This window comes from Pavona decussata, unplaced genomic scaffold (assembly GCF_977016875.1).
Source record: "Pavona decussata unplaced genomic scaffold, jaPavDecu1.1 SCAFFOLD_13, whole genome shotgun sequence".
Taxonomy (NCBI): Eukaryota; Metazoa; Cnidaria; class Anthozoa; order Scleractinia; family Agariciidae; genus Pavona; species Pavona decussata.
In genome coordinates this window covers 306,409-330,607 of record NW_028145436.1, presented here as the reverse complement: position 1 = coordinate 330,607, position 24,199 = coordinate 306,409, and the positions used below count along the sequence as shown (strand labels likewise).

At 38.4% G+C, this 24,199-nt stretch overlaps 2 protein-coding genes and 1 long non-coding RNA gene across 8 annotated transcripts in view; all 3 read right to left on the bottom strand.

Annotated features, from left to right (window-relative positions):
* On the bottom strand, positions 1–9,528 carry LOC146487731 (NAD-dependent protein deacetylase sirtuin-2-like). The gene is made up of 14 exons (XM_085126271.1): positions 9,500–9,528; positions 8,146–8,298; positions 6,810–6,958; positions 6,238–6,294; positions 5,544–5,612; positions 4,752–4,878; positions 4,508–4,567; positions 4,054–4,118; positions 3,057–3,133; positions 2,407–2,461; positions 2,194–2,240; positions 1,328–1,394; positions 548–635; positions 1–482 (listed from the first exon to the last, which is right to left on the bottom strand). The coding sequence occupies exons 2-14, from the start codon at positions 8,291–8,293 to the stop codon at positions 427–429; spliced, it is 1,065 nt and encodes a 354-aa protein (XP_084982397.1). The 5' UTR covers positions 8,294–8,298; positions 9,500–9,528; the 3' UTR covers positions 1–426.
* Positions 9,529–14,897: 5,369 nt separating this feature from the next.
* The window catches only part of LOC146487729 (uncharacterized), a 56,477-nt gene continuing 47,175 nt past the window's right edge, over positions 14,898–24,199 (bottom strand). For all 6 annotated transcript variants that reach the window (XR_014867774.1, XR_014867777.1, XR_014867766.1 and 3 more), the window contains 2 exons: positions 17,386–17,534; positions 14,898–14,998 (listed from right to left, as the gene is read on the bottom strand). This is a non-coding gene — a long non-coding RNA (uncharacterized LOC146487729). The remainder of the gene's footprint in view (positions 14,999–17,385; positions 17,535–24,199) is intronic.
* LOC146487730 (uncharacterized) lies at positions 17,695–18,835 on the bottom strand. Its single transcript, XM_085126065.1, has one exon. It carries the CDS (start codon positions 18,819–18,821, stop codon positions 17,895–17,897), a length of 927 nt encoding a protein of 308 aa, XP_084982191.1. The 5' UTR covers positions 18,822–18,835; the 3' UTR covers positions 17,695–17,894.

The window sequence follows — 24,199 nt, the reverse complement described above, 5'->3', positions numbered from 1 at the left end:
TTTCAATAAATCATAATGCAATCTTTATTTTATTCAAATTTTTTTTAGACCGATTTTAACATTTAAAACCAGTGGAATACATTATTGAGAAAATATAGCACTTCTCATTTCCCTGAATTATTTTTTCTTTTGTCGATTTGGTTCTGTTAATGACCATCATTACACTTTGTTTTCCTAGTATATAGTAAGAAAACAAGAAACTCATGGCTCTCGTTGAATCATTCTAGCTCGCGGTTAGACAAACAGATCACATCATTAAGAAATGAATTTCATTTCGTTGGGCCAATAAAATCAACCTTAGGTCTTGCCATATTGATAGGCGAGGTACACATTCTTTTTCTTCCTGGAATCCATCAACTGGAGAGCCATTATGGCGAGGTACTCTCTGCTGATGTTGTCTTTTACCAGGAACTCTTTAGTCGGTTATTATTTGTCTGTTTGAGTAATGTCGTTCACACACTTTTCGCCGCCTTTTTCGTGTCCTGCGACAAAAACAAAAACATTAGTTTAATACAGCGGCAAGACTTGATCGTGTAAATATACATACCGTTATCACTGGTACCTTTTGATTGCGATGTTTTGTTGGCGTTTCCCAGCCGTTTGTGTTCTGTCTCTACAAGCTTCAACAGCTCATCCTGTTGCGGATTAAGGAAAGTGCGCTGTTAATCATCACGTTTTACATCCAATAAAAGAACAATCACGGGAGCAGGGATGGCGCAGTGGTGAGAGCACTCGCCTCCCACCAATGTCTCCCGGGTTCGAATCCCGGAGTTGACGGCGTCATATGTGGGTTGAGTTTATTGTTGGTTCTTGTCCCTGCTCCGAGGGTTTTTCGCCGGGTACTCCGGTTTTCCTCCCTCCACAAAACCAACAATTCCAAATACCAATTCGACCTGACTGGAAACAGTGGACGAATAGCCACTTTGTGGATGTGCCACTGAAATTCCCATTTATTTATTTATTTATTTATTTATTTATTTATTTATTTATATTTTTAACAACAACGACTTCTTAGCCTTGTTACATAGCAATCGTTTCTTTGGAATCTTACTTCCCAAGTGTTGGAACAAACAAAGCGAGGTAAAAGCTAAACGACACTCCCTTTTTTCGCTCTTGTTCCAACTTTCCCGAGGTCATAAAGCAAAAAACACGAACCGAACTCTGCGAAAACGCCAGACTTCTAACCTGTTCTAGCTAAAACCCTCGAAGGAAACGAGTTTTTCTTTGAAAGCCAGATTCCTGTTTTAATCCCCTACAGACTGAAAAGTCTCTAGTAACGAGGAACTAAACTTCTCATGTTTAGGTGATTCCTATAGCAACAGCTCACCTTCCATCCCAGCATATCAGCCAAAGCCACACAACCATTATCGGCGGTACCTTGCCAAAACACATCTCTACAAAAATAAAAATAAAAATAAACAAACAAACAAACAAAAAAGTTATTGATATTCGAGAGATTTACAATCGCGTTTACGGCAAACGGCAAACGTGAGATTCGCGTTTATGTTTTCTTGAAAAAATCAGTACAGAGATGAGAATAGTGCAAAACAATTCTGTGCTTTGATGACAACGAAAAACTACTCAATTTACCGAGAAACTGAAAACAGCGAGAGGCACATGAAGAATAAACATGGTCACGTGGTCATTTCTGCCGTTTTCCGGCGTAAACGTAATTTTAATAAATCTCTCTGTTGTCACAGCCCGTCGCAGCAGCCCTTTCTGGAAATACTGGATAAGAAACCTTGACCCAGTTGTTCGACAGCCGATCAACGTTTATCCCCGTAGATTAAAAGTTAACCAAGGTTTCCATTTCGCTCTTCAAAATGCTTAACGTAAGCTAAGGGTAAAGAATTCTACGTCAAAACTGAAGGATGAAAATCTTTTTGAAGAATCCTCATTGATTAGCAAGTAAACTTTAATCAACGATTATCTTATCGGGCTTCGAACTACTGGGCCCTGTGACACGCGGTTGTAACTATGATTAGCCCTACCCTACCCCTAGAAAGTTAAGTTTGTAAGTCGCAGTCTTTCCAGTTGCTCTTGCTAGCTTCTTCAAAGTTGTAAGCCGGAGTCAGTGTTGTATTTTAGGAAGTTTTTCAGACTTGAGTATCTCGGTGAGTAACTAAACTTGTGCTCAAGAGGAATGCATGTTGTATCACGGTAGAATACAATAACTATTCTTGTTTGCCTTACCTGAAATTCTCATCACTATCAAATTGAAATCCGCTCTTTGAATTCGCCTAAAAAATTTTCAAAAGTCGGTTAGTGATTAAGATGCACCCACAGGGAACAAATATTAGGGTCAAGGATGGCTGCAAATCCTGCACAGAATCTGTAGACGAACGCAGTTCAGATGTTGTGTAGGGTTAAGATCGAGCAAAACACGTTGCCGGAACAATGTCTCACCTGTTGTCCGCATTTCTCCAAATTAATCAACAACCTTGGAGTTGTCTTGGGAACTCTATAAAAAGACATCAGAAGTTCGTAATGTACATATTACTACATACAAAAAATATTTATAATTAATTTTTTTTAACATTTAATTGTTCCATCATTCTACAGCAGTCGGCTCTGAAAGGTCCTGAAACAAGTATGCTTTATCCAAAACTTAGTAAATGATAACGCAAGCACCACTTTCGGAGGGTTTTCAATTGATTTCGATCGCACACGAGCGCACGGGAGGCAGCACACCGCACACAAATCTCTGATCGACTGAGGCGGATAAGAGTGGATCGGGCCTTGAAATGACTACAAGCAGTGCCTCATGCATGGATAAATGAAAGCGAACAGAAACGTGTGAGTGAGCGCTAAAATTGCTTGCGGAGAAGAAACTCAGTTGAGGCATGGGTTGAAAAAAAGGCCTCTGATAAGCTCACAATATTAAAATGACTATTCACAGTCGAGAAATTCTGGACTTTCAATTGCACATCAATCAGAGTGTAACATTGTTTATTGGTTAACAGTCTTCACTTCAGGCGCTTTTACAAAAAGAGTTGACGAACTTGTAAAGGAGAACCATACATGCACACTATAAATGCATACTGACTTCATCTTACCTGTCTATAAGCGACGCAAATGGCTGCACCACCAATGATGTACCCAACACAATAAGAAGATCACAAATGGGCATGTCCTGTAAAATCGGCCAATTCATCAAGTATTGTTGAGTAAGCAAATGGCAGTTTGCGAAAAAAAAAAAAAAAAAAACAACCAAAACAACAACAAAAACATTTTACTGCGAAAGCAACACTGCTTCCGGAGTTAGAATAAACTGTTACTGGAATTTTTTAAGGAAATCTTCAATGTCATAACAAATCGGCGTTAAATTATATTCCTAGGAATATAGGCTTTAAAAGCCTGTTTTCCAAAAGGCCATTTCTAGACTGCAAGCCACGCGCGCGCGATTTCTTTTTCGTCCCTCTCCGCAATCCCTCCTCGTTCACTTTTCTAATTTGCATAATTTTACAGTCGCTTTGCGCGCGTAATCTGAGGGAAAAAGTATTTACTTTGCATTTAGTCTCGCTTTCATATTATGAGGTTGAAAATTAATTAAACAACTCGGAAATGGCCCATTCTTCTTTCGGCAAAAGGAACTTAGAAACACTGGACATTTTGGAGATCAGGTTGGACTCTGGATCGCTTGTTGATGAAGGTAAGGACTTCTGAACGGATATCCCACTCAACAAATAGCTGCTGGTTGCTATTTACTAAAACTTTTTCTTTGAATATTTGCTTCAGTGAGCACTTTTAGAATGCAAATCAAACTTTGCGAACTTTGCGCTACTCGATCATGTTTATTTGAATTTCTCTTCTTTCTCCTGTAATACTAAGTTTATTTATAGGAAGTCGATCGACTTTAGTAGACTCTTTTCATTTCAATCCTCAGTTCTTCACACTAATCACTGTCAACTCTCAGGCAATCCTCTCCTCCCCACCCCCCCCCCCTCCCCCCGAATAAACTTTACTTGATGTATCACTCTTTGAGTCCCACACACTCTTTGAGTAGGTAAACTGCACCTAACTGAATCAATTATTGTTTGTTATCATTCTTACCTTCTTAGTACATTCATGGAGGTATTCTCCATCAGACATATGCCACTCACCAAAAAACTCCATGCCTGTGGAGGACATATTATTATACCATATCAGGATCAATGATCCAAGATCACTCGGATCATGGTGCATCAAAGGAACTGACTAGGAATTGGATTCCTTGGTTCCTTTGATGCACCATGATCCGAGTTATCTTGGATCATTGATCCTGATCTAGATCATCCTAAAGGAATGCACCCATAGAAAATATTTGCAACAACTTTCAATCCTGGACATAAGTGATTGGACAAAGTTTCAGGGTTACACAGTTTGAGATGATCTGTGACATATTTTCCCAAATTAATGCTCTCACTTTAACGAATTAGTATTTCTGCTATTAGGTGGATAAAAGTAGTGCAAGAATGCTGTAATCTAATCTACCATGTACAAGTTACTAATTATAAATCTAACTAACCTGGTTTAACCAGTCCTTTGCATTCAACACAACGAGGAATTTTGTCGGCAAACACTTCCTCTGCAAAAAAGGGAAATTATTTGCCATTTAATAAATCAGTAGATCTCTTAATAAAGCCAGGGCTTCATATTGTAAACATCATAGACAGCACATCCAACATGTATCAAGTTGGATAACAGTGATGAATCACATACAGATATATAAACAACACCTTATTTGATTTTTTCACAATCCTTTTCAGTACCTTCAATCCACTGATGCGGATACTCTTTTTTGCAATCCAAGCATTCAGCAGGATAATGAAATGATCCATGCACTTCAACAAGAGCATCTAATGGAACACCGGCTATACGGTCTAGAGTATCAATATTCTGAGAAGAGATACATCGTTATATTATTATTTTTATATTTGAAAGTTTAAATTTCTAGTTTGAAAAAAGGTTAAACAAGCCTTTTGCCAGATCAGATGTGCTATGACAAAAGGCTATTTCCACCAATAGCATAGAATACTGTTTAATCAACTAAAATAACACAATCAACAACAAATCTTTGATTCACTTATATAGACAGGGTTTAATGCTAGAAACATCAGCTTTTTAATCTCTTTATAGCCAGCTCCCACACAGTCATTTTAACGGATGTTGTATAATATTATACCCTCCTCCCCACCAGCCTTGGAGTGTTTCTCAACATCATTCTCTGTCAACAGCTCTCTGTAAAAACAACTGAGGAAAGGTGTTTGCGGGGAGGAGGGTAATAATGACCATGAGAGAGACTTATCTCTTTACATTAGCCACCCTTATCAGCCCAGCGATATGACCAAGCATTTGTTTTTACTCTGCCACCAGCCCAGCACCACAGTTGCTTTAGATATTAACCCCTATCCCTGTTTTTTACCACTTCAGTCAGGAGTGCACAACATTATATGCACAACACAGCAATTTTCTCACAAGTAACATTTTGTCATGATCACCTCACTTGCCTCCCCAAAGTTACTTGCTGATAAAAACAACATCACTCAACATTACCACTGTACCTGAGTGTAATCTCTTAGTAACAGTCCTTTGTCGTGTAACATCTTGAAGAAATAGTGGGTAGTGGTAGGCTGAGGATGGGACAGAAGGAAAAGAATATAAATATGTTAAAAAAAAGCCAACTCATTATTAGATCACAATCAATTTCAATTGAGTGTCGCAAAACCAATACCCGAGAAATAAATACTCTGACCAATCAAAACAGAATGGTGTAAACTTAAAGTAGCTATAGAATGAACCAATGAGAACTTGGAGCAATTAAATGTATTTTTTATAGTGCCAAGCATGCAGGCACAGAAAAATGAGCATGATCAAGTCACAATCGATTTTGGTTTATGGCTGGTGCAGCTGGACTGTGGTGCAATATAAATTCTTTGTTTTTTGGCCAAATATAAGCTTCTAAAAATTCTAAGAAAAACTTGTTAATCTATTTTGAATAGAATCCAAAGAAGGATTTGCAACGATCTTCACACTGAAATAGAAGGAAACAATCAAACATAAATCATTGCCTTTAATTTGTTTTCATTAGTTCAATACTTTTAGCTAATTAAAAGTAGTTAACGGATTTATTTATTTTCTTTGAAATAATGAGAAACTTAATTAGTTTCATCTATGTGCCAAAGCTTAAATGGAGGAAATTGGATTTCAGCACCAGATCATGATTTATGCAAATTATAAGCAGTGTGATGTCCTTACCAGGAAATTTCCAGGATACATCTCCTTGGTCAAAGCAAAGAAAGGACCTGGGTTGGACTGCAAATTAAGCAAGACATCAGTTAAGTTAACAAAGTAGATTGAGCTTGAAATGTTTGTTGTCTCATTTTAAAATGGGTCTTGACAATCTGCGAGCCAGCAAGGCAGACGTGCGAGGCACTCCAGTTAGCCTAAAAAGGACTCCGGTTAGTCTAAATAGCTCCCCGGTTGGCTTAATGGCTAGCATTTAAAATGATTTGGTCAGCGTCCACTTTCCTTATTCTTATGGCCATCATGTTAGACCAAGAAGTGGTTGTGATGAAACATAACTCAAGATGCAATGAAGTTTGAATGCAGAGGACCATGCAACATAACAATAAACCATGACACTATTTCCCTCTGCATACAACTTTTTAAACAATGAAGGGGTGCTACTCACAGCTACTAGAAAGGAAGAGAGAGGAGGGAAGAGAATAATCGTGTGCAGTCCGATCCCATTGCTTTGTGCATGCCCCCTTCCCACTTCTTTCATCTTTCTAGAGTCCAACACACAGGTTACACCTTAACCAACTTACCCTGAAGAAATTAATCTCAAATATTGCCTTGGGGTTGGGTAGGTTATATTTTTGAAGGTTGTAAAAGAGACCAGTGCCTGGAGTTCTGAAGTCAGGAATTCCTGATGCAGTGGAGATACCTGCACCTGTCAATACAACGATGTTTGAACCTGAAAAAGAAATTAAAAGATCAAGTTAATATGCTGGTTTAAAAACAAAACCAGAACTATGAGTGCAACATTTTATTAAGTTAGTCCTTATTTTAATTACTTAATTTTATTACTCCCTTGGCTGCTTTCACTGCTTCGTATATTTCTGATGCTGAGAGTAAGGTAGCTGTCAGATTCAAGAAGGATGTACACAGTTGAACCTCAGCCACTGAGTCATTATATTCTGAAGGTGACCACTTATGATACAGGTTCAACTCACAATAATGTTTGTGTTGACTTGTGCGGCTAAATGTAATTTAGGCTAAGTTAGACTTGAGCCAATACTGTTCTGCAGCGTTTGGGGAGTCATGTGCATTTGGGGTCTTATCATGGGCTTTTGCAGGGCTGGCGTGTACTGCTGCTTTGTGACGACGTGCAGTTGTGTTGAGCATTGAATCTGCTTGTGCTGTGCTTTTGCTCCTCCCCCCCCCCTTCTGTTGGTCATGGTAAGTATGTGGGTTGGTAAGTATCTCCACTGATTCCTTCAGTGTGACGGTGCCTGGGTGGTTGCCACTCTCAGGATTGCCATGAAGACATGCACCTACGTGCTCTGCTCGTTGCTCGTATCTCCCCTGGCGCCACCTTCTCTTAAGCACCTTCCCCAAGCTCATCTATTGGCTATGAGTTTAAAAAGTGTTAAGTTACTTTAATAGTTAGCCACACAATAATTGTGTGGCTAATAAGTAACTTTAATATAAAAGAGCAGTTTTCAAGTAATACATGCACATCAAACACAAGGAAGAGTGTTTCACCCAATTTTCAAACACCGAAAAGTGGTTGAAAAAATGGGGTGCAGCTAAGTTTTTTAGTCCAACTTTGAAACTTTGATAAGTTTAAGAATTATTTGTCACAACACTAAAACCAAAGTTATTACTTTGACCAATCAGACTAGATGTACAGTGTAAACAGCACAATGAACCAATCAGAATCAAATTCGAAGCAAGGATTGCTTTTGGTTATAATTAACTGATATAGTTGGGAAAGTGGTGCAAGTTTTGTCAGGTTATAATCACAAAGTATATAAAAGGAAAACCAAATTATTTTGACCCCAAATTGAAAACTGCCCTTATACATCGAAAAACTTGACAATGACACTGACATGGCTAATTATTTTGACAAACACAATTATTGCCAAGTAATAAACTCACAGCGGCCACTCTTGATATAGTTTCCAACTCCTTCCAATGTTAATTCATCTAGGAACTGTTCTGGTTTTTTGTTCTTCCCTTCCGAAGCCTCCTTGGTTTCACCAGTAGAAAGTTTCAAGATATCCAGATCCCTTTGTAGATAATCCATGGTAGCTGAAGAAAGACGCAAAATAAAAACTAAAGACCTTTCGACAAAGAGGTGTATGTTGCGTTTCAGCTAAAGTCTGCTATATTTTAATTGAAGCGCTATTGAAGTGAAAAATCTTGTCTTAAATTCAACCAGTTAACCTCCTTTCCGCTAAGTTTAGTTCTTTAGTCGACCTGAGCTTTAAGTATTCTTTTTTGTAGCTGAAAACTGATCTGTACGATTTGAATGTGACTTAAGGATACACTAGAATAAAGAAAAAAGCACAAGGCAAAAAATGAGACCGAAAAAATATTAAATAAAATAATACAAAATAATAATAATAATAATAATAATAATAATAATAATAATAATAATAATATTTATCCATGCAGGGAGCCCACTCGCCTTGGCGGGTTTTAGTGGGCCCTGTAAATTAAACTTCCAGATCCGTATGGCAACTGTGGAGACCAAGTCTGATTGACATACTTGGAATTTTAAAGTAAAAGATAAATACATGAAAGAATTTTCAGCTGACTATAAAAATAAGCGAAAAACGGAACGACGTTTCGGTGTCATCTTGGCACCATTATCAATCATTATGATGAATTACAAAACCACAAGCTGAAACTGAAAAAAAGAAAAAAAATGTTCAGACCACGCCCACAAAGCAGAATTCTGGTTTCTTTGAGTGCTTCCTTTCAAAATCTGTGACTAAATTACCCCAGTCACTTTTATATGGGCGTCTTCCCCCACACCCCAGGCCAGGGATCTCTGCATTGATGAGATACTGTATTTGCTTTGAAAGAGGCAAGAACTCTTTTGAAAATGGCTGACTGAAAAAAAATATTATAGGGGTTTATTCAGCCAACTGTTAAGATCTCGACTGTGTTGTAACATTGTGGGTCAAATGCACACGAACCATTCCAACAGGGCAACACTTGCTGCTGCCGACCATTCATAAAGAGGGCTGCAAGGAGAGGCAAAAACCCAGGGGGAGGGGGGGGGGGAGGGTACTTGACCTGTGTTTGGGTATAGGGGTGCCACTGGAGGTTTGAAACCCTGACCCTGGTTAGGACGAAAATAACCTTAAATACCTACCCAGTGTAGGACAATGCCCTCTATTTTAAGACCCTATTTAGGACATAGAACAACATCTAGCACTTGTTTTATACAAGTGTTTATTGGCAATAGTAATATTATTACATTTAAAGGCCCACTGTCACTTACCGGACGTGACGTTCCACGCATTGAAACGAATCACAACAGAAAAAATAATACATTACCTCCCCCCCCCCCCCACCCCTCGTGGGGTAGAAAAGCCTCATTTACTTACACAATACCGCATTTACCGAAACTTCAGTTGCAATTTTCCCCGAGAGAGAAACTAGTCCTGCTCGGCCGATAACGTAGGTCAATAACGTAGGTCTGTAGGACTCATCTCTCGTAGGCTTCAAAACAATGGTTTTTTGTCTTGAAATTCAAGCAGGCGAAACTGGGCGTCAAAAGAGTACATTCTTACGGGCGAGAAAGAACAAGTTTTAGACAATCCCTTCCCGGTCTCACCTCAACTGCCACTTTCTATTTCCTCGTAGAGTCTAGGTGTCTTGACCCGCTAAAGAACGGGCGTTGTTTTGAAGCGTATTATCCAGGGCTGTGCAGGGTGGATAGATGGTGAGCGACGAAACGAGCGGTTTGCTCTTCGTTCAATAGCACAGGTATCCCAAGCTGCCCCTAGGGTTAGGGTGAGCTGCCCCCAAGCTGTACGAGCGTTAAAATAAAGACCTTTGTTTGACCTTTGTAATTTGAGTGTCACGCAATGGCGTAAATTATAAGGGTTTGTATGGGAATTTACGAACATGTTTTGGAATCGAAAATAAAGGGCATGAATTGAAATAAATGGCTTACCAGCAAACCTAAAAACCAACTAAATCGCGCTGAAATGGCCAAAATACGGCATACAAACACTGGCAAGATATCGAGGAAACAAGGTAAGCCATTTTTTTTTTCCAGTCAGTCAGTGAGTCACAAACAGCACTAAATACATTATCCCAGTTCTGTAACGACTGGTTGCTAAATATAAATCTCAAGAAAACGAAAGTTGTTATTTTTCAAAAGAAACTCAGAAAATCTACTTTAAATGACCACTATTTTCATATAAACAGAGAAAAGATAGAAACTGTCAGCAACTACACTTATCTTGGAGTCAATTTCACGTCGAATGGAAACTTCCGAGATAATAAAATAAATTTAAAAGAAAAAACTAGGAGATCTATATTTGCAACACGCCGTTTCCTCAACTTCTCAAAATTACCAATTGATGTTGTGAACAAAATATTTGATTCTTTATTCCTCCCTATCCTCATGTATGGATCAGAAGTTTGGGGAGTCTATGACAAAAACGACTATAACACATGGGAAAAAGATATAATCGAACGAACACATGTTTATTTCTGTAAACGTTTTTTAGGAGTCAATAAACAATGCCCAAATGTAGCATGTAGAAATGAACTTGGAAGATTATCATTAAAAGCAAAAATTGACATAAATATTATTAAATTTTGGTTACACCTGGAAAGTCTACCAGAAGATAACATTGCCAAACAATGCCTTTACCTATCTAAAGAAATGACCGACAAAAACCAACTGAGCATTATGCAAAGAGTCAACTCTCTGTGTAATCTTTCCAATTTAAACATTTCAAATTTAAACATTCACAACTTCACTGAACGTATTCGACTAAGTGTTAATAAAACTTCAACTAATCATCAACTTAATTTACTAAACCTAAATAAAAAACTTAAATTCTACTCTATCTTTAAACAAGATTGCCACAAAACTGACTCCTTGGATTCGATAAAAAATGTACGTCACAAAAAACAAATCAATACATTTCGTCTTGGAAATCACAATCTGCGAATTGAAACTGGCCGGCACAACAAGACACCTGAAAATTTGAGAACCTGCTATCTCTGTAATTCCAATCAAATTGAAGACGAATCGCATTTTCTATTCTCTTGCGAACATTATCACGATACACGTAAGAAATATTTTGATGAAATAAATGACAAATATCGAAATTTTAATGATCTTGACAATATCTCAAAAATCATGTTTCTTTTTAATAACGTTGATCCTTTTGTTTGTAGAACCATTGCTGCTTATATTTATGATTCAATGCTGAATCGACAATCAATGCTAGCTTAATTATTAGACATAATTATTTAATGTAATCCAGACTTATTACATAAGTAATACCATGTATATATATGGGAATACTGAATAAATTGTTGTTGTTGTTGTTGAGTGAGTTTTGTTTTGCTCTATATTTCTCCCTCCATATAAAAGCAATGGAATTTAAACTCACTGGAATCTCATTAAATCGCTCCAAAAACCACACAGAAGAAATAACAACGGACAAGGGAGTTTTGAAGTTTTGTTGACTTTTATTGTTTATAGTCTTTATGGATCATGTTTACTGTAGGAAGTGTCGATCGACACTATCGCATATCTGTCAACCCCCGGAGTACAAAAATCTGGAGACGTCTAGAAATCTGTTCTATTTGTTCCGCGGTCCAGGCAGAACCGTGTCATCAACCCTCCTACATTTAGGGCTTCAGTGGGGGTGGGGGGGGGGGGGGGGGTTAATAAAAATATTGGAGACTCCCGGGAGAGTTGGCAGGTATGCTATCGGTCGATACATCGACCGACACTCGGCCGATATATTGGTCGACAGTCGGTCGATATATCGACCGAGTAGCAATCCACACTCGGCCGACTATCGGCCGAGTGTCGGTCGAATGTCAGCCCAGTGTCGGTCGAGTATCGGTCGATATGACGACCGATACTGGACCGACACTGGGCTGACATTCGACCGACACTCAGCCGATAGTCGGCCGATATCCTTCTTTTGAACGTCTATTTATCGGCCGATAGTGTCTGTGATCTATCGGTAAACTATCGGTGACCTATCGGCGAGATATCGGTCGATTATCGGTGAACTATCGGCGAGCTTTCGGTAGACTATCGGTGAACTATCGGCGAGCTATTTTTGATGTAGCGTAAATTACACACCGGAAAAATTCAATTGCACGTGCGCGCTCAGTCTTAACCCCAAAATTAAATATCGTATGGAAAAGATTAAACTTTCCCTGAATTTGGAAAAGAATACACTGTCGATTAAAAAATCAATGAGCAGTGCAGGACAAATATTTACAGAGATATAGACAGGTGAGTAGAACCACTTGGTAACGTATAATGTATTTTCCGCTAAATTTTCAACCGGAAAAATTTGATTACTTTTACGCGCTAGGTTATAACTCAAGGAATATAAAACGCATGGACAATCTTAACCCTTTCCTGAATTTAGAAGAGAATACACTGTGTTTTAATATAAAAAAAGTAGCAGCATAGGTCAAATAGTGAGAGAGATAGAGGCAAACGAATGTTAAAGCTTGTGGACGCGTAACTCAATTTTCGTTGAATTGCACACCGGAAAAATTCAATTGCATGTGCGCGCTCAGTCATAATTCAAAAACTATAAATTGTATGGAAAAGAGTAAACTTTTGCTGAATTCGGAAAAGAAAGCTCTCTGGATTAACAAAAAAAAGTAGCAGAGAAATAGAGGGACATGAAAACAAAAGCCTGAAACGCGTAACTCAATATCCGTTAAATTACACACCGAAAAAGTTACATGTGCTTGTGCGCGCTTGGTCAATACTAATGCAGCGTTGTGGTGGTACAGTAAGAGCGTTGTGGTGCTACAATAAAACAGGTATTAGTTATTGAAATATAAGAAAAAACAAATCCAAATTCCCTTTTCCTTCTCTGTGTTTTACAACAACGAGAAAATTCACTTCCATTTCGACTGCCCACGCTGGAGACCCGGGCTAGTCAAGCAGTGAAATCCAAAGCAGGAAGTGCAAAAACAGTTTAACAGGGAATTCACTGACAAAAATTACGACTAGGTCGCATGGAAACGAGAAAAAAATTAAAACGGCTGCAAGGATGCAATCTCAAATGTTTATTTTCCAGAACTTTGATATTTCGTCTACCAGTAAGATCAAATGGCCTCTTGACAGGTTTTGTGTTGCTTTCTCGCGCCTTTTTTAGGCGTTGACGTAATCGGTCTGGTGTGAAGCGGGAGGGACACTGGTTTGAAAGCTATATTAAATTTGTTGCACACAACTTTATAATACTGACGTCTAAACTGGCATATCGTAGATTGAGATTACAAAAAACGCGTTCTTTCGCATTTTAAAATGGCTGAATTTGTTTTGATTGCTTTTTCTTTTTATTACCGCATTTCGTTTTCTATTTCATTTTCTTTTTTAGTATACGACATATGCGCTTATACTTATGAACACGCCGTTTGTTTATCGTTGCCAACCTTGATTTCCTTTCCGGTTAAAAACTGACAATTAAGATACAATTACAATATCAACACGTCCGCTTTAATGGTCAAATATAACTTCACTATCGAAATTTATCTAAAGATAAAGTAATGTCAATAAGAGAACTCGATAGACCTTTGCATAAATGGTACCCAAATTTAAATATCAATACTGGATACATCCTGAGCCTCGTGTTTATGTTTCCAGAAAAAGCATTTTTCACTTGAATGTGAAGCTTAGGATGTTTCAAGTATTGTTATTCAAATTTGGGCGCCATTTATGCAAAGGGTCTCTTGACGAGCTAAATGTTAATCAACGCGAGTTCACGCTTAACTGATAATATAATCATTTGTCAAATCAAATGAGTGAATGAAGAATTTGAGCGTCCAAGCACGTACAACAAAATTTTGCCTAAAGTCGTGGAAAGTTTTATCATTGAAATTGACGATTAATTTTAAATATAATATTTTAAATAGAATACAGTTTACTATCAGATTATCAAGCTATTGAATGTATTTACATTACTTAATAAAACCATCGAGACAATTTGCAGTCAATGCTTTTGTCAGTGTTTCTTGTAAAAAGAAAAAAATGATTTATTGTTTGGTAGCAACAGAACCTTTTCTCTTTATAGATTGCTGATGTTTATTGCCTTATCGATTAACCACGCCTGGTCCACGGGGAAGAAAGAAACCCACCCCATAGAATAGAAACATGACTTAACGGAAATTGTCTAATTATGTATACTCGCAAATTATGATGGATTTTTAAAAGTTTTCACAATTTTAAAAGTTCAAAATTACCAGGAAAAGGTGTTCTCAGTTCTTATGTTTGACCATCGAGAGAAGATCTGGCTAGTCTACACAGAGCCATTTATAATTATAGCGGATACTGTTCTGCAATGTCCTGTACCAGCCGTTCAAAAAAGCCATCTGGGTGTGGCTCACCATACCATCGTCTCCACGTGAATTCTTTAAGATATTCTTGTAGGAAGTTTGGATTTGTGTTGCCTTTCATCTTCTTGAATCTCTCTTTTGCTGCAGACCAGTTACTTTCTGCGTGTTGGGTATGGACACCGGTGACTGGATCAACGAAATTGACCGAGTGATTCACCGTTTGATAGTTAAAACCCAAGACCCTTTGCATTCGCCTGTACGCAGCCCACTGGTCGGTGTAAACCAAAGAGCCTGACTGAACTTTTCTTTGAATGATTGGCAAAAGGGTTGCTGCATTTCGCCTTCTGACAAGCTGTAAATGTGGTCTAGCAGGCACATACTGGGTGTCAAATAAGCCAAGAACCCACCTCTCACCGCGAGGACGACGTCCCCTTTGGTACTGAAAAAGTGTATCATGTTAAATCAGTCAAAATTCAATGTTCAAAATGTTCAATCAGTGAAAAGTCATTAGTTATTGATAACTAAGTTTGTATCAATGATCAGTTTCGCGTTGAAAGTTCAAAGCGGAAAAGCGTATTGGGGGGGGGGGGGGGGGGTGTTTACATGATACCGGTGCGACTTTCATTCCGGTACAAGTTCACTCCAGTTCTCTCTCGTGGCTCTTTATTCGTTTACATGATACCAGCACAAAATCTTGTACCGGAGCGAGTCATGTAAACGCGGTACGACTGTTCGTTCCGGCATGAAATCACTCTCCTGGGAGTCTAGAACGGGTAGCGCATGAAGAAGGAAAGGAGAAAAAGAGAAAAAGAAACGATAGTGGAGTACTAGCCTTTGAGCAGGCCTAGTCGGCAACCCGGCGATCCCAGCGTGCGGATATCTATACATTAAAACTATAAAACGCGCAATTCATCGGCCTGTTTTTTGTACTAGAATAGGGGTTGTTCAGGCGACTTCCGTAAAGTCCCAGCCCTAAAATCTCCCAATAGTCCGAAAATAAATCTCCATAAACCACGCAACCAACGAGCTTCACTGCAAAATCCAACTCTGTTTATTTGGCTCGCGCGATAAATACAACGCGCCATCAATTTCAAAAGTTACAAACGAAACAATGCGCGCGCGCTTTAAATCTATCAATCAAACGAAACTTGTCAGCGCACGCTCTGAAAAGCGTAAATTTAATGTTAAGTTTCACAAAACTTTTCTTTAAAGTCACAACAGGGATAAAAACCATTTTTGAAGCAAAGGAAAGTAGTGTCTGAAACGACTGCCATGTCAGATTTCAGCAATTCGGCGGCAATCGCCTTCGGCTTGTGTAATCTTGTGTGCCAGAAGAAGGAAGTGACTAAATTTGCTTGTGATTTGCACTTGTGTGCACGCGAAGAACGTACAAAATCCCGTAGTCAGAAAGAGTTAATTTGTTTAGAAAAGAATTTTGCCAGAAACTTTTACCATCACTTTATAGGAATTCACGCCCTGGCCTCAACATGAGTCTTTTTAGGTCACACATGTCATAATAGTTAATGATCAACCAGCACGCTAAGTAAAAATTAGGGCTGTTGATTGCAAGAACGATATCTTACTAACGCACGGTTGGATAAGTATGAAACCAACTTAGATCTGTCTACTAAAGAATTTTTTAAGCTATAAACTTCGAAAATTAAGCAGGTTTTGGACCTCCAAACATTGAGCGTGTTCTATAATGTCGTATGGCACTGCGCTGTTCAAAGGGCGCTTTGAAATGAAATGCTCAAGCTAAGTTTTTTTTGTAATGAAACAAATATTCTTTTAACTGAAATGGCCCAAAATTTGATTTCTCTGAACAATTCAACTTAAAATGAGAAAAAACATCATTTTGACAACAACTCGTCATATAATTAGTTTTGACAAAAGCGAGCATCTCGAGCGACGGGCTAGGCAAAATTTTCACGCAATTCTAGAAAGTAACTAAGGCATTCGCGGAAAGTCTGATTGTGTTGATTAGCTTGGTAAACTTAACTTACGGTATTTAACTGAAAGGAAGTTTTGTCACTAAAGGCTGGTTTCCATATGATCGCAGATCGCAGATCCCAATAAAGTCTGCGATCGTCTGCGATCATATGGAAACTACTTCTGCGATCGTCTGCGATCCTGCGATCGTGATCGCAGACGATCGCAGAGGATAGAACCATGTTCTATCTAAAGGCTGGTTTCCATATGATCGCAGATCGCAAACAATCGCAATTGATCGCAGACGATCGCAGGAGATAGAACATGGTTCTATGATCGCAGACGATCGCAGACCTTATTGCGATCTGCGATCCGCGATCATATGGAAACCAGCCTTTAGATAGAACATGGTTCTATCTTCTGCGATCGTCTGCGATGATCGCAGACCTTATTGCGATCTGCGATCAGCGATCTACGATCCGCGATCATATGGAAACCAGCCTTTTAAGAAGTGCGAAAATAACAACACATCAAAACAGAAGTTAAGCGATGGTTCTTGAAACGAACAACTTCCCAGCTAGAATAATAACATCAGGCTAATACGAAAATATTTCGTTCTCGGGCTCTAAAGCAAACATGACAGTGAAAAGAAACAACATAATAAGAACTGGAGTAAACCAGTTTATTTAAGTCGATTGTGCATTTTAGGTGGCCCCGAATCCCTGAGTAAAGTTCACTGAATCTAGTTAAACACAACAACACAGCTGAACAGCAGACGAAAAAAATTGCCGGCAGAAACATGGCCTTTAACTAAACACTTTGAGTACTTAGCGATATGTGAAAGAGAAATACAAACTCTAACTGAATAAAACATGATTGTTCAAGACTTACTGCGACCTTTAAGTTGTTTCCCTGTCAGAAAAGAACTTTCTAGCAGCGCCGCTGTGGTTCGCCAGATTCGCTCCCCAGCAAAGTCAGCCGATACCGTTCCATCGATCAATCGCTGATCCACTGACCGCGCGCTGATTCCTCATTGCAAAGAAGGCCTGAAAGTCAATAATAATAATAATAATAATTATAATAATAATAATAATAATAATAATAATAATAATAATAATAATAATAATAATAATAATAATAATAATAATAATAATAATACTTGTATTCTGGGTAGAATGTGTTTCGTAGAGCGCTCAATTCGTTTGATTGAAGAGGAATGTATAATTCTTGACAGAAGTTCAGGCTTCAGGTGTTTTCATCGTTTATTGCGACAATACTGTTTCGTATGGTTCGAAGTTATCGGACCACACTCATCAGGCAATTTTTAACGACTGACTTTTCAAATAACAGGCTGGTAGTAAAATATGGGTGGTTACTATAGAGATGCGTTATATTCAGTAGAGTATCTAGGTAACAGATGCATCGTGCCTTAGTTGTGTTACTCTAAAGTTCTGCAGTACATATCTCTTTCTGTGGCGGCACGAACTCGCTAGCTCGTTTCGGCTGTTCAGGCTACATAGCTCTTTTTTACAGATGATTATGAATTTTTCAAAAAGACAAAGATTACATTTTTTGTTAGCATTGCTGTACGGTTTACATTTCTTTAAAATCTTCCATTTAATCTGGAAAGGTTTATTGCTGTCTTGCAAAGTCCAAACATGTTTTGACAGTTCTGTCTCGTTTCTTCTGTTCGGGCGTCGAAAGGATGTCTGGTGGTTTCTGTAACGTTCCTTAAAATTTGTTGCCAGTCTGACATAAGTTTCAGTTGTTGTCTCAGTGGTTACAGTGGCTTGGTAGATGACGTTTGTTTGGAGGCATTGTCCTTCGAGTGGACAGTCCGGTTTTCTTCTGCAATTGCAGGTGTCAGGTTCTGGCGTTGGTGAGTTTACATTTGAAAGAACGTGCTTGTTGTGCGATGAGATGATAGATTTCATGTTTGGCATGCATGAGTAGCTCAATTTAATTGTGTGTCTGTTGAAAATCTTGTGGAGTGGGTGGTGTTTTGGAAAGCATCTGTCGACGATGTGCAGGAATTTTCTTCCAAGGTTAGTTTTGATGTTTGAATTGAAAGGTGGATTGTACCATGTGATGTTTCTTGTTCTTTTTCTTTTGTTTTTCCGGGCCTGTTCTTGCGGTGGGTTGTATGTTAGCTTATAGTTATATCCACTTTCTGTGAGAGCTTTCTGGTAAGGGGCAATGGATTCGTCAAATATTTCTTTGCTGGATGAGATGGCAGTTAACCTTTTGTTAATATTGAGGGGTATGTTTTTCAGCACTGCTGGGGGGTGATTGCTCTGTTGATGGACGTACGACAGCTTGTTATTAGGTTTCATGTATGGCTTGTAGCTGCCGTCTGCAATGATGAAGGTCACATCAAGAAAGTTGACGATCTTCTTATTTGCCTCAATTATAATAATAATAATAATAATAATAATAATAATAATAATAATAATAATAATAATAATAATAATAATAATAATAATAATAATAAACAAAATAATGGTGACATGTTGTCGCCGAAACGTCATGTTTTAACCCTTTAAGCCCTAATATCAAAGGACAAACTCTCCTGTCTTGTCCCTATATTTTTCTTATACAAGCCGACTGGGTAGAAATTATTAAAATATCAAGAGAATAGGCCTTATCACGGTTTTCGACGCCATTTTGACGGGTAGGCAAACAGGTTTGAAATAATAGTGTTTGTATCGGAATCCAATGTCAAATAATTTTCATAAAACATCGCTTCTGAAAAGTTCATGAATTGGAAACTTTTTCTACTAGGAAAAGGATTTTAAGAACAAAATTGGAGGGATGTAGCTGTGACAGAAAGCGTCCAGTCGAGTTTTGAACTTTCCATACATTTCCCTGTATTTTTTCCCGCGAACTATTTTTAGCAGCAGCTCACGGCTGGTTCGCCATACAGACAAATGTATGGAAAGTTCAAAACACGGCTGGACGCTTTCTGTCATAGCTACAGCACTCCAAATTTGTTCTTGAAATAGTTTTTCTAGTGCCAAAAGTTTCCAATTCATGAATTTTTTAGAAGCGATGTTTTATGAAAATTATTTGACATCGGATTTCCATACAAACACTGTTATTTCCAGCCTGTTTGCCTACCCGTCAAAATGGCGTCGAAAACCGTGATAAGGCCTATTCATCTTGGGTGATCGTATCCTTAATTCTCATGACCTCAGGGATTGAATAAACATTAATGTTACCAGGAGAAATTTGATGCTGATCACTGTTAGGGCTTAAAGGGTTAATCTCTTTTCTTTTTATTGTGAAATAATACAACCGTCCTGGCAAAAGAAACCCCATGCACCAAAGGCCTCTTATGCCAGCGGAGATGATCTTGCCACTCAGTCCGATAACTTGTCTGACGACAAGACAGTGAGGGAGAGATGAACCGGCCCCTAGACCATAAGACGTACATCCCTTTCGGCTAGCGCTCACATCCGACTGTCCTGAATTCATCTTCATCTATATATAACATGATTAGCCGTCTTCCAAGTGGTACGTCTTGAGGTTTGGGCATGCGTACGTAGTGAACCTCATATAACAAACAGCGGAGAAATATCTCGTTGTTTATTTCAACAAAATGATCAGGCAATGATCAAAAGTATGAAAAGCTAGGGGAAAAAACACACTTGTGATTAGTTCACGGTCAAGCGCATGCGCGAGCAGACCGGCTCAAAAATAAATTGTACGGGTCGACACTAAATTCGATGCGACCTTGTGGTGGAACAATCTGTTGAAATCGCGCCCGAATTTGGATCATCCGCTCTTCGTTCTTCACTTTTTATAATCTTTGTTTCCTGTTGTAAATATAAGTTCGATTTTTGTAAGGTTAAAAGTGTTTTAGCATCCGAAAACCACATTTTTGTCGATGGCGCGGCCGACCGACGACGGGACGTTCTGTGGACTCTCTGGAAGCACAGAAGTTAAGCGGACAGAGTGGAGTGGATGTAGAAATCCTGTGCGGTTAACAAGATACGCCCACCAAACGTGGAAAATTGGTAAAGGGATAAGTCTGTTTAAAATAGACAACGATTTCGCGGCACATCTGCTTTCGCTGGAAATGGCAAAGGTCACCAACTGGCTTTGGATGAACTCGCGAGGATTTTCTAGATTTCAATCGTACTGTTTGTTCATATGGAATTCAACTGTCAAAAACGGAGAATTCGACGGACAAACAGCATCAAACATCAGTGTTTTGCTTTGGATGGAAAAAATTGTACAACAGTGAGACGCGAAGCGAATAAATATGAGATCAAATGTGCGAGTTAGTTGTAGTCTATTAGCGGGCTCGAATAGCGGGCAGTAGAAAAAAATCCAAAAGATTTGCGGCAAACTACAAAATCTATTGTAAGGTATTCATTTATCTATACAATTATGGTCATTTCGAATGGCAAACGCAGTTTTGATTTGCCACTATGGCAGAGTTTTCTCAAATGCATTCCAGCATCTCGGAAGGACGCTCAGTGGTGTTGTTACTAAACAGTCGCATCGTTTCTTGAAGCTTGCGGATTTCTCGTTCTTCGCCTTCTCGCTGGTCTAATAAAATCAGGTTATCGAGTGTACACACTATATAGGAAGTTTATCACTGAATGCTGATGAAATACTGGATTTAGGGAGCTTCTCGGCTTTTCGAACCGTGCGTAATAAAAAAAGGTCGATGCCGCGAGATATCGACATTGCACTAAAATAAAACCGTATACGTTCGCATAAGTTCTGGCATTTCTTGAATGTCCAACCGGCGCTGCAAAAATCCCCATGTGTTTTACATGGACAGCCTTTTTGTTTCTTTCTGAAACGTGACCAAAACACTGGCCGGTCATGTCAGTTTTATTTTTATGCCAGCAAGTTATACTGAAGACTTGCCCGCCATATCCCGCCGGTGTTGTGTACTCGCTTCTAATTGGTCCAAAAACAATTGGCTTGACAGCGCTTACGTTATCGCTCGCACATTCGCCGAACCGTGAAACTCTCCCTTTAAAGACAAGAGAACCTTTTCATTATTTTAATTTTGTATTATAAAAGAAAAACGCTCAATGTATGATTGTGATTGTTCACTCTACCCAAGGCTTGGCATCCGTACAGATCGACGTTGTAGTTCAGTTTTTCATCTCAGTTAACCCTTTAACCTCTAATATCAAAGAACAAATTCTCCCATCTTGTCCCGTTACTTTTCTTATTAAAGTACTGTGGAGAAGTTATTAAAATACAGTCGAAACTGTATTAAGCGGTCACCCTCGGGGAATGGCTAAGTGACCGCTTACATACGTACATACATACATACATACATACATACACACATACATAAACTTTATTTAGACACGGTAAAAACATCAGTTACAAGACAAAAATTTAAAATTAAAACTGATTTACACGTTTGCCGTGTGGGAGTACGAGGAGGACAATTGGCGATCTATCTCATTTCTAAAATTAGTAAAAGATCTAATGGCTCTGACGTAAGATAGAAGGCTGTTCCACAAATGTGCTCCACTGTAGCAGAAACTACGTTTCAAAAAATCGGTACGAGGCTTAGGCAGAGCCAATTTGTTGTCACTATTTCTAAGTCCACAGTCCGTGCTGAAGGGCTTAAATAGGCCTTTCAGGTACTCCGGAGACTGATCATTTAAAGTTTTAAACATGATTTTCAATTTTTGCTTCATCCTTCTGGTACAGAGATTATCCCCGGTGCCAGCTTACCGCGTAGGGCGGTAGCGCTAGAATAGTAATCTGACTTTGTTATGACCCGAATGGCGTGAGTTTGTAGTTTTTGTAATTTGTCAGCTAATTCGTTGCTGAGACCGTCCCACACAGGACAGAAATAATCAAAATATGGTTCAATAAGGGCTCCATATAGTAATATTGCTGTATTTTTCAAAAAAGCACAAAAAAATGCGATTATACCTTTCACATAGGCGATGAATTAATAGATACAGTACAAGACTACACTTACTTAGGAGCTCGCATTTCGTCTTCCGGAAATTTCACACTTTCGCTTGAACATCTTCGACAAAAAGCTCTTCATGCTTTCTTTAGTCCAAGACGACACACTGATTTTAGTACACTGAAACCTTCACTTGCATGTAAAATTTTTGACACAATGATTCAGCCAATTCTAACCTACAATAGTGAAGTGTGGGGTGCCTTTGTTAAATCAGATTTTAAGTCGTGGGAAGGCTCCAGAATTGAAAAAACACATTTACATTTCTGTAAACGCTATTTAGAAGTACATAATAAGTCATCCAACGTTGCATGTAGAGCTGAACTTGGCAGATTTCCTCTAATCGTTGACATAAATAAAAAGATACTTAATTACGTACACTACCTCCAAGGAAAGGATGAACATTCTATAGCAAAACAATCCCTAAGAATATCTGTTGACCTTCATTATAGCGGTCAAACTAGCTTTTACTCCAGTCTCATGAAGATGAGTGAATACTATAATTGCCCCAACTTTAATTATTACACATTGAATGAAAATAACATCAAACAATATATAGATCTTATGAAAAAGAAATATATCTCTTATTGGCACCAAAGCCTTCAACACTCACAAAAACTCAGCTTTTATTACACAATCAAAAAAACTTTTGGCCCCTCTGCTTACCTAGTTCTCACAAGGAAAAACGCTTCTAGGAAAGCATTAGTGAAACTAAGAATAAGCAGCCACAAGCTTTTGATTGAAACAGGAAGATACGACAACATACCCCGTAATGAAAGGGTGTCTAATGTTTGCAACCGTAAAACCATTGAAGACGAAATTCATATTTTATTAGATTGCCCAAGTTACTCTTCTTTAAGAGATATGTTCTTTTCTAAAATAGAACCTAGCCTTCCATTAACACGACTATTAGTAAAAGAAACTTTACTATCGCATATAATGAACTCAACAGACTATTTTATAAACACTCAATTAATTTCATTTGTTACCTCGTGCTTCGAATTGAGAGATAAACTTCTCTCCGGAATGATTACTTGTACTGTATGAAAAGTTTAAAATAAGCAAAGACTTCAGTTACTTTATTTTATTTGATTTTATTTTAAGTTATCTTAAGAATTAGTTAACGAATCAATAATTAGCTATGAATAGCTTTTGCAATACTGTATTTGTTATAGTCATGCAAATAAAGCTTGTTATTGTTGTTGTTGTTGTATCGTCGCAAAAGAACGGCCTCGGTTTTTTAAGTGCACCTATGCCAGAGGAGATAATCTTGGCAGTCTTATTAACATGTTTGGACCACGAAAGATTTTGATCGATGTAAAGTCCTAAGGATTTGGTGTGGGGCACTCTATCAATTTCGTGACCTTCAATTTGTAAAGTAAGTGAATGGCCACTTGTAGTACTAGCCAGTCTCTGCCGTGAGCCTATTAACATTAATTCCGTTTTGGCAATATTCAGGCTGAGCTTATTTACATTGAGCCATTCATGAAGGTTAGCTACTACTGCTTAGCTAATACCGCTTAATACAGGACCTCTAATATCAAAGAACAAATTCTCCTATCTTGTCCCGTTACTTTTCTTATAAAAAGTACTGTGGAGATTTTACAGGGCCGTACATAGCGCGGGGGCTGCCCCCTCCAGGAAAACTCAATTTGTTTCTAACATCACACTGATCACAAGAAAATCGACTAATTGACTGAAAAAATATTCCTTCGATGCGAATTCCAAATGACTATTTTGGAAAATCTTTTGAAGCAA

Bases quoted from the DNA above. Each gene is read 5' to 3' on its own strand.
- LOC146487731 (XM_085126271.1), bottom strand. From the start codon at position 8,293: ATGGATTATCTACAAAGGGATCTGGATATCTTGAAACTTTCTACTGGT. The intron at 6,959-8,145 runs GTGAGTTTATTA...TTTCTTTTTCAG, and splicing joins CTATATCAAGAGTGGCCGCT to GTTCAAACATCGTTGTATTG. The intron at 6,295-6,809 runs GTAAGTTGGTTA...CTTAATTTGCAG, and splicing joins TTGAGATTAATTTCTTCAGG to TCCAACCCAGGTCCTTTCTT.
- LOC146487730 (XM_085126065.1), bottom strand. From the start codon at position 18,821: ATGAAACCTAATAACAAGCTGTCGTACGTCCATCAACAGAGCAATCAC.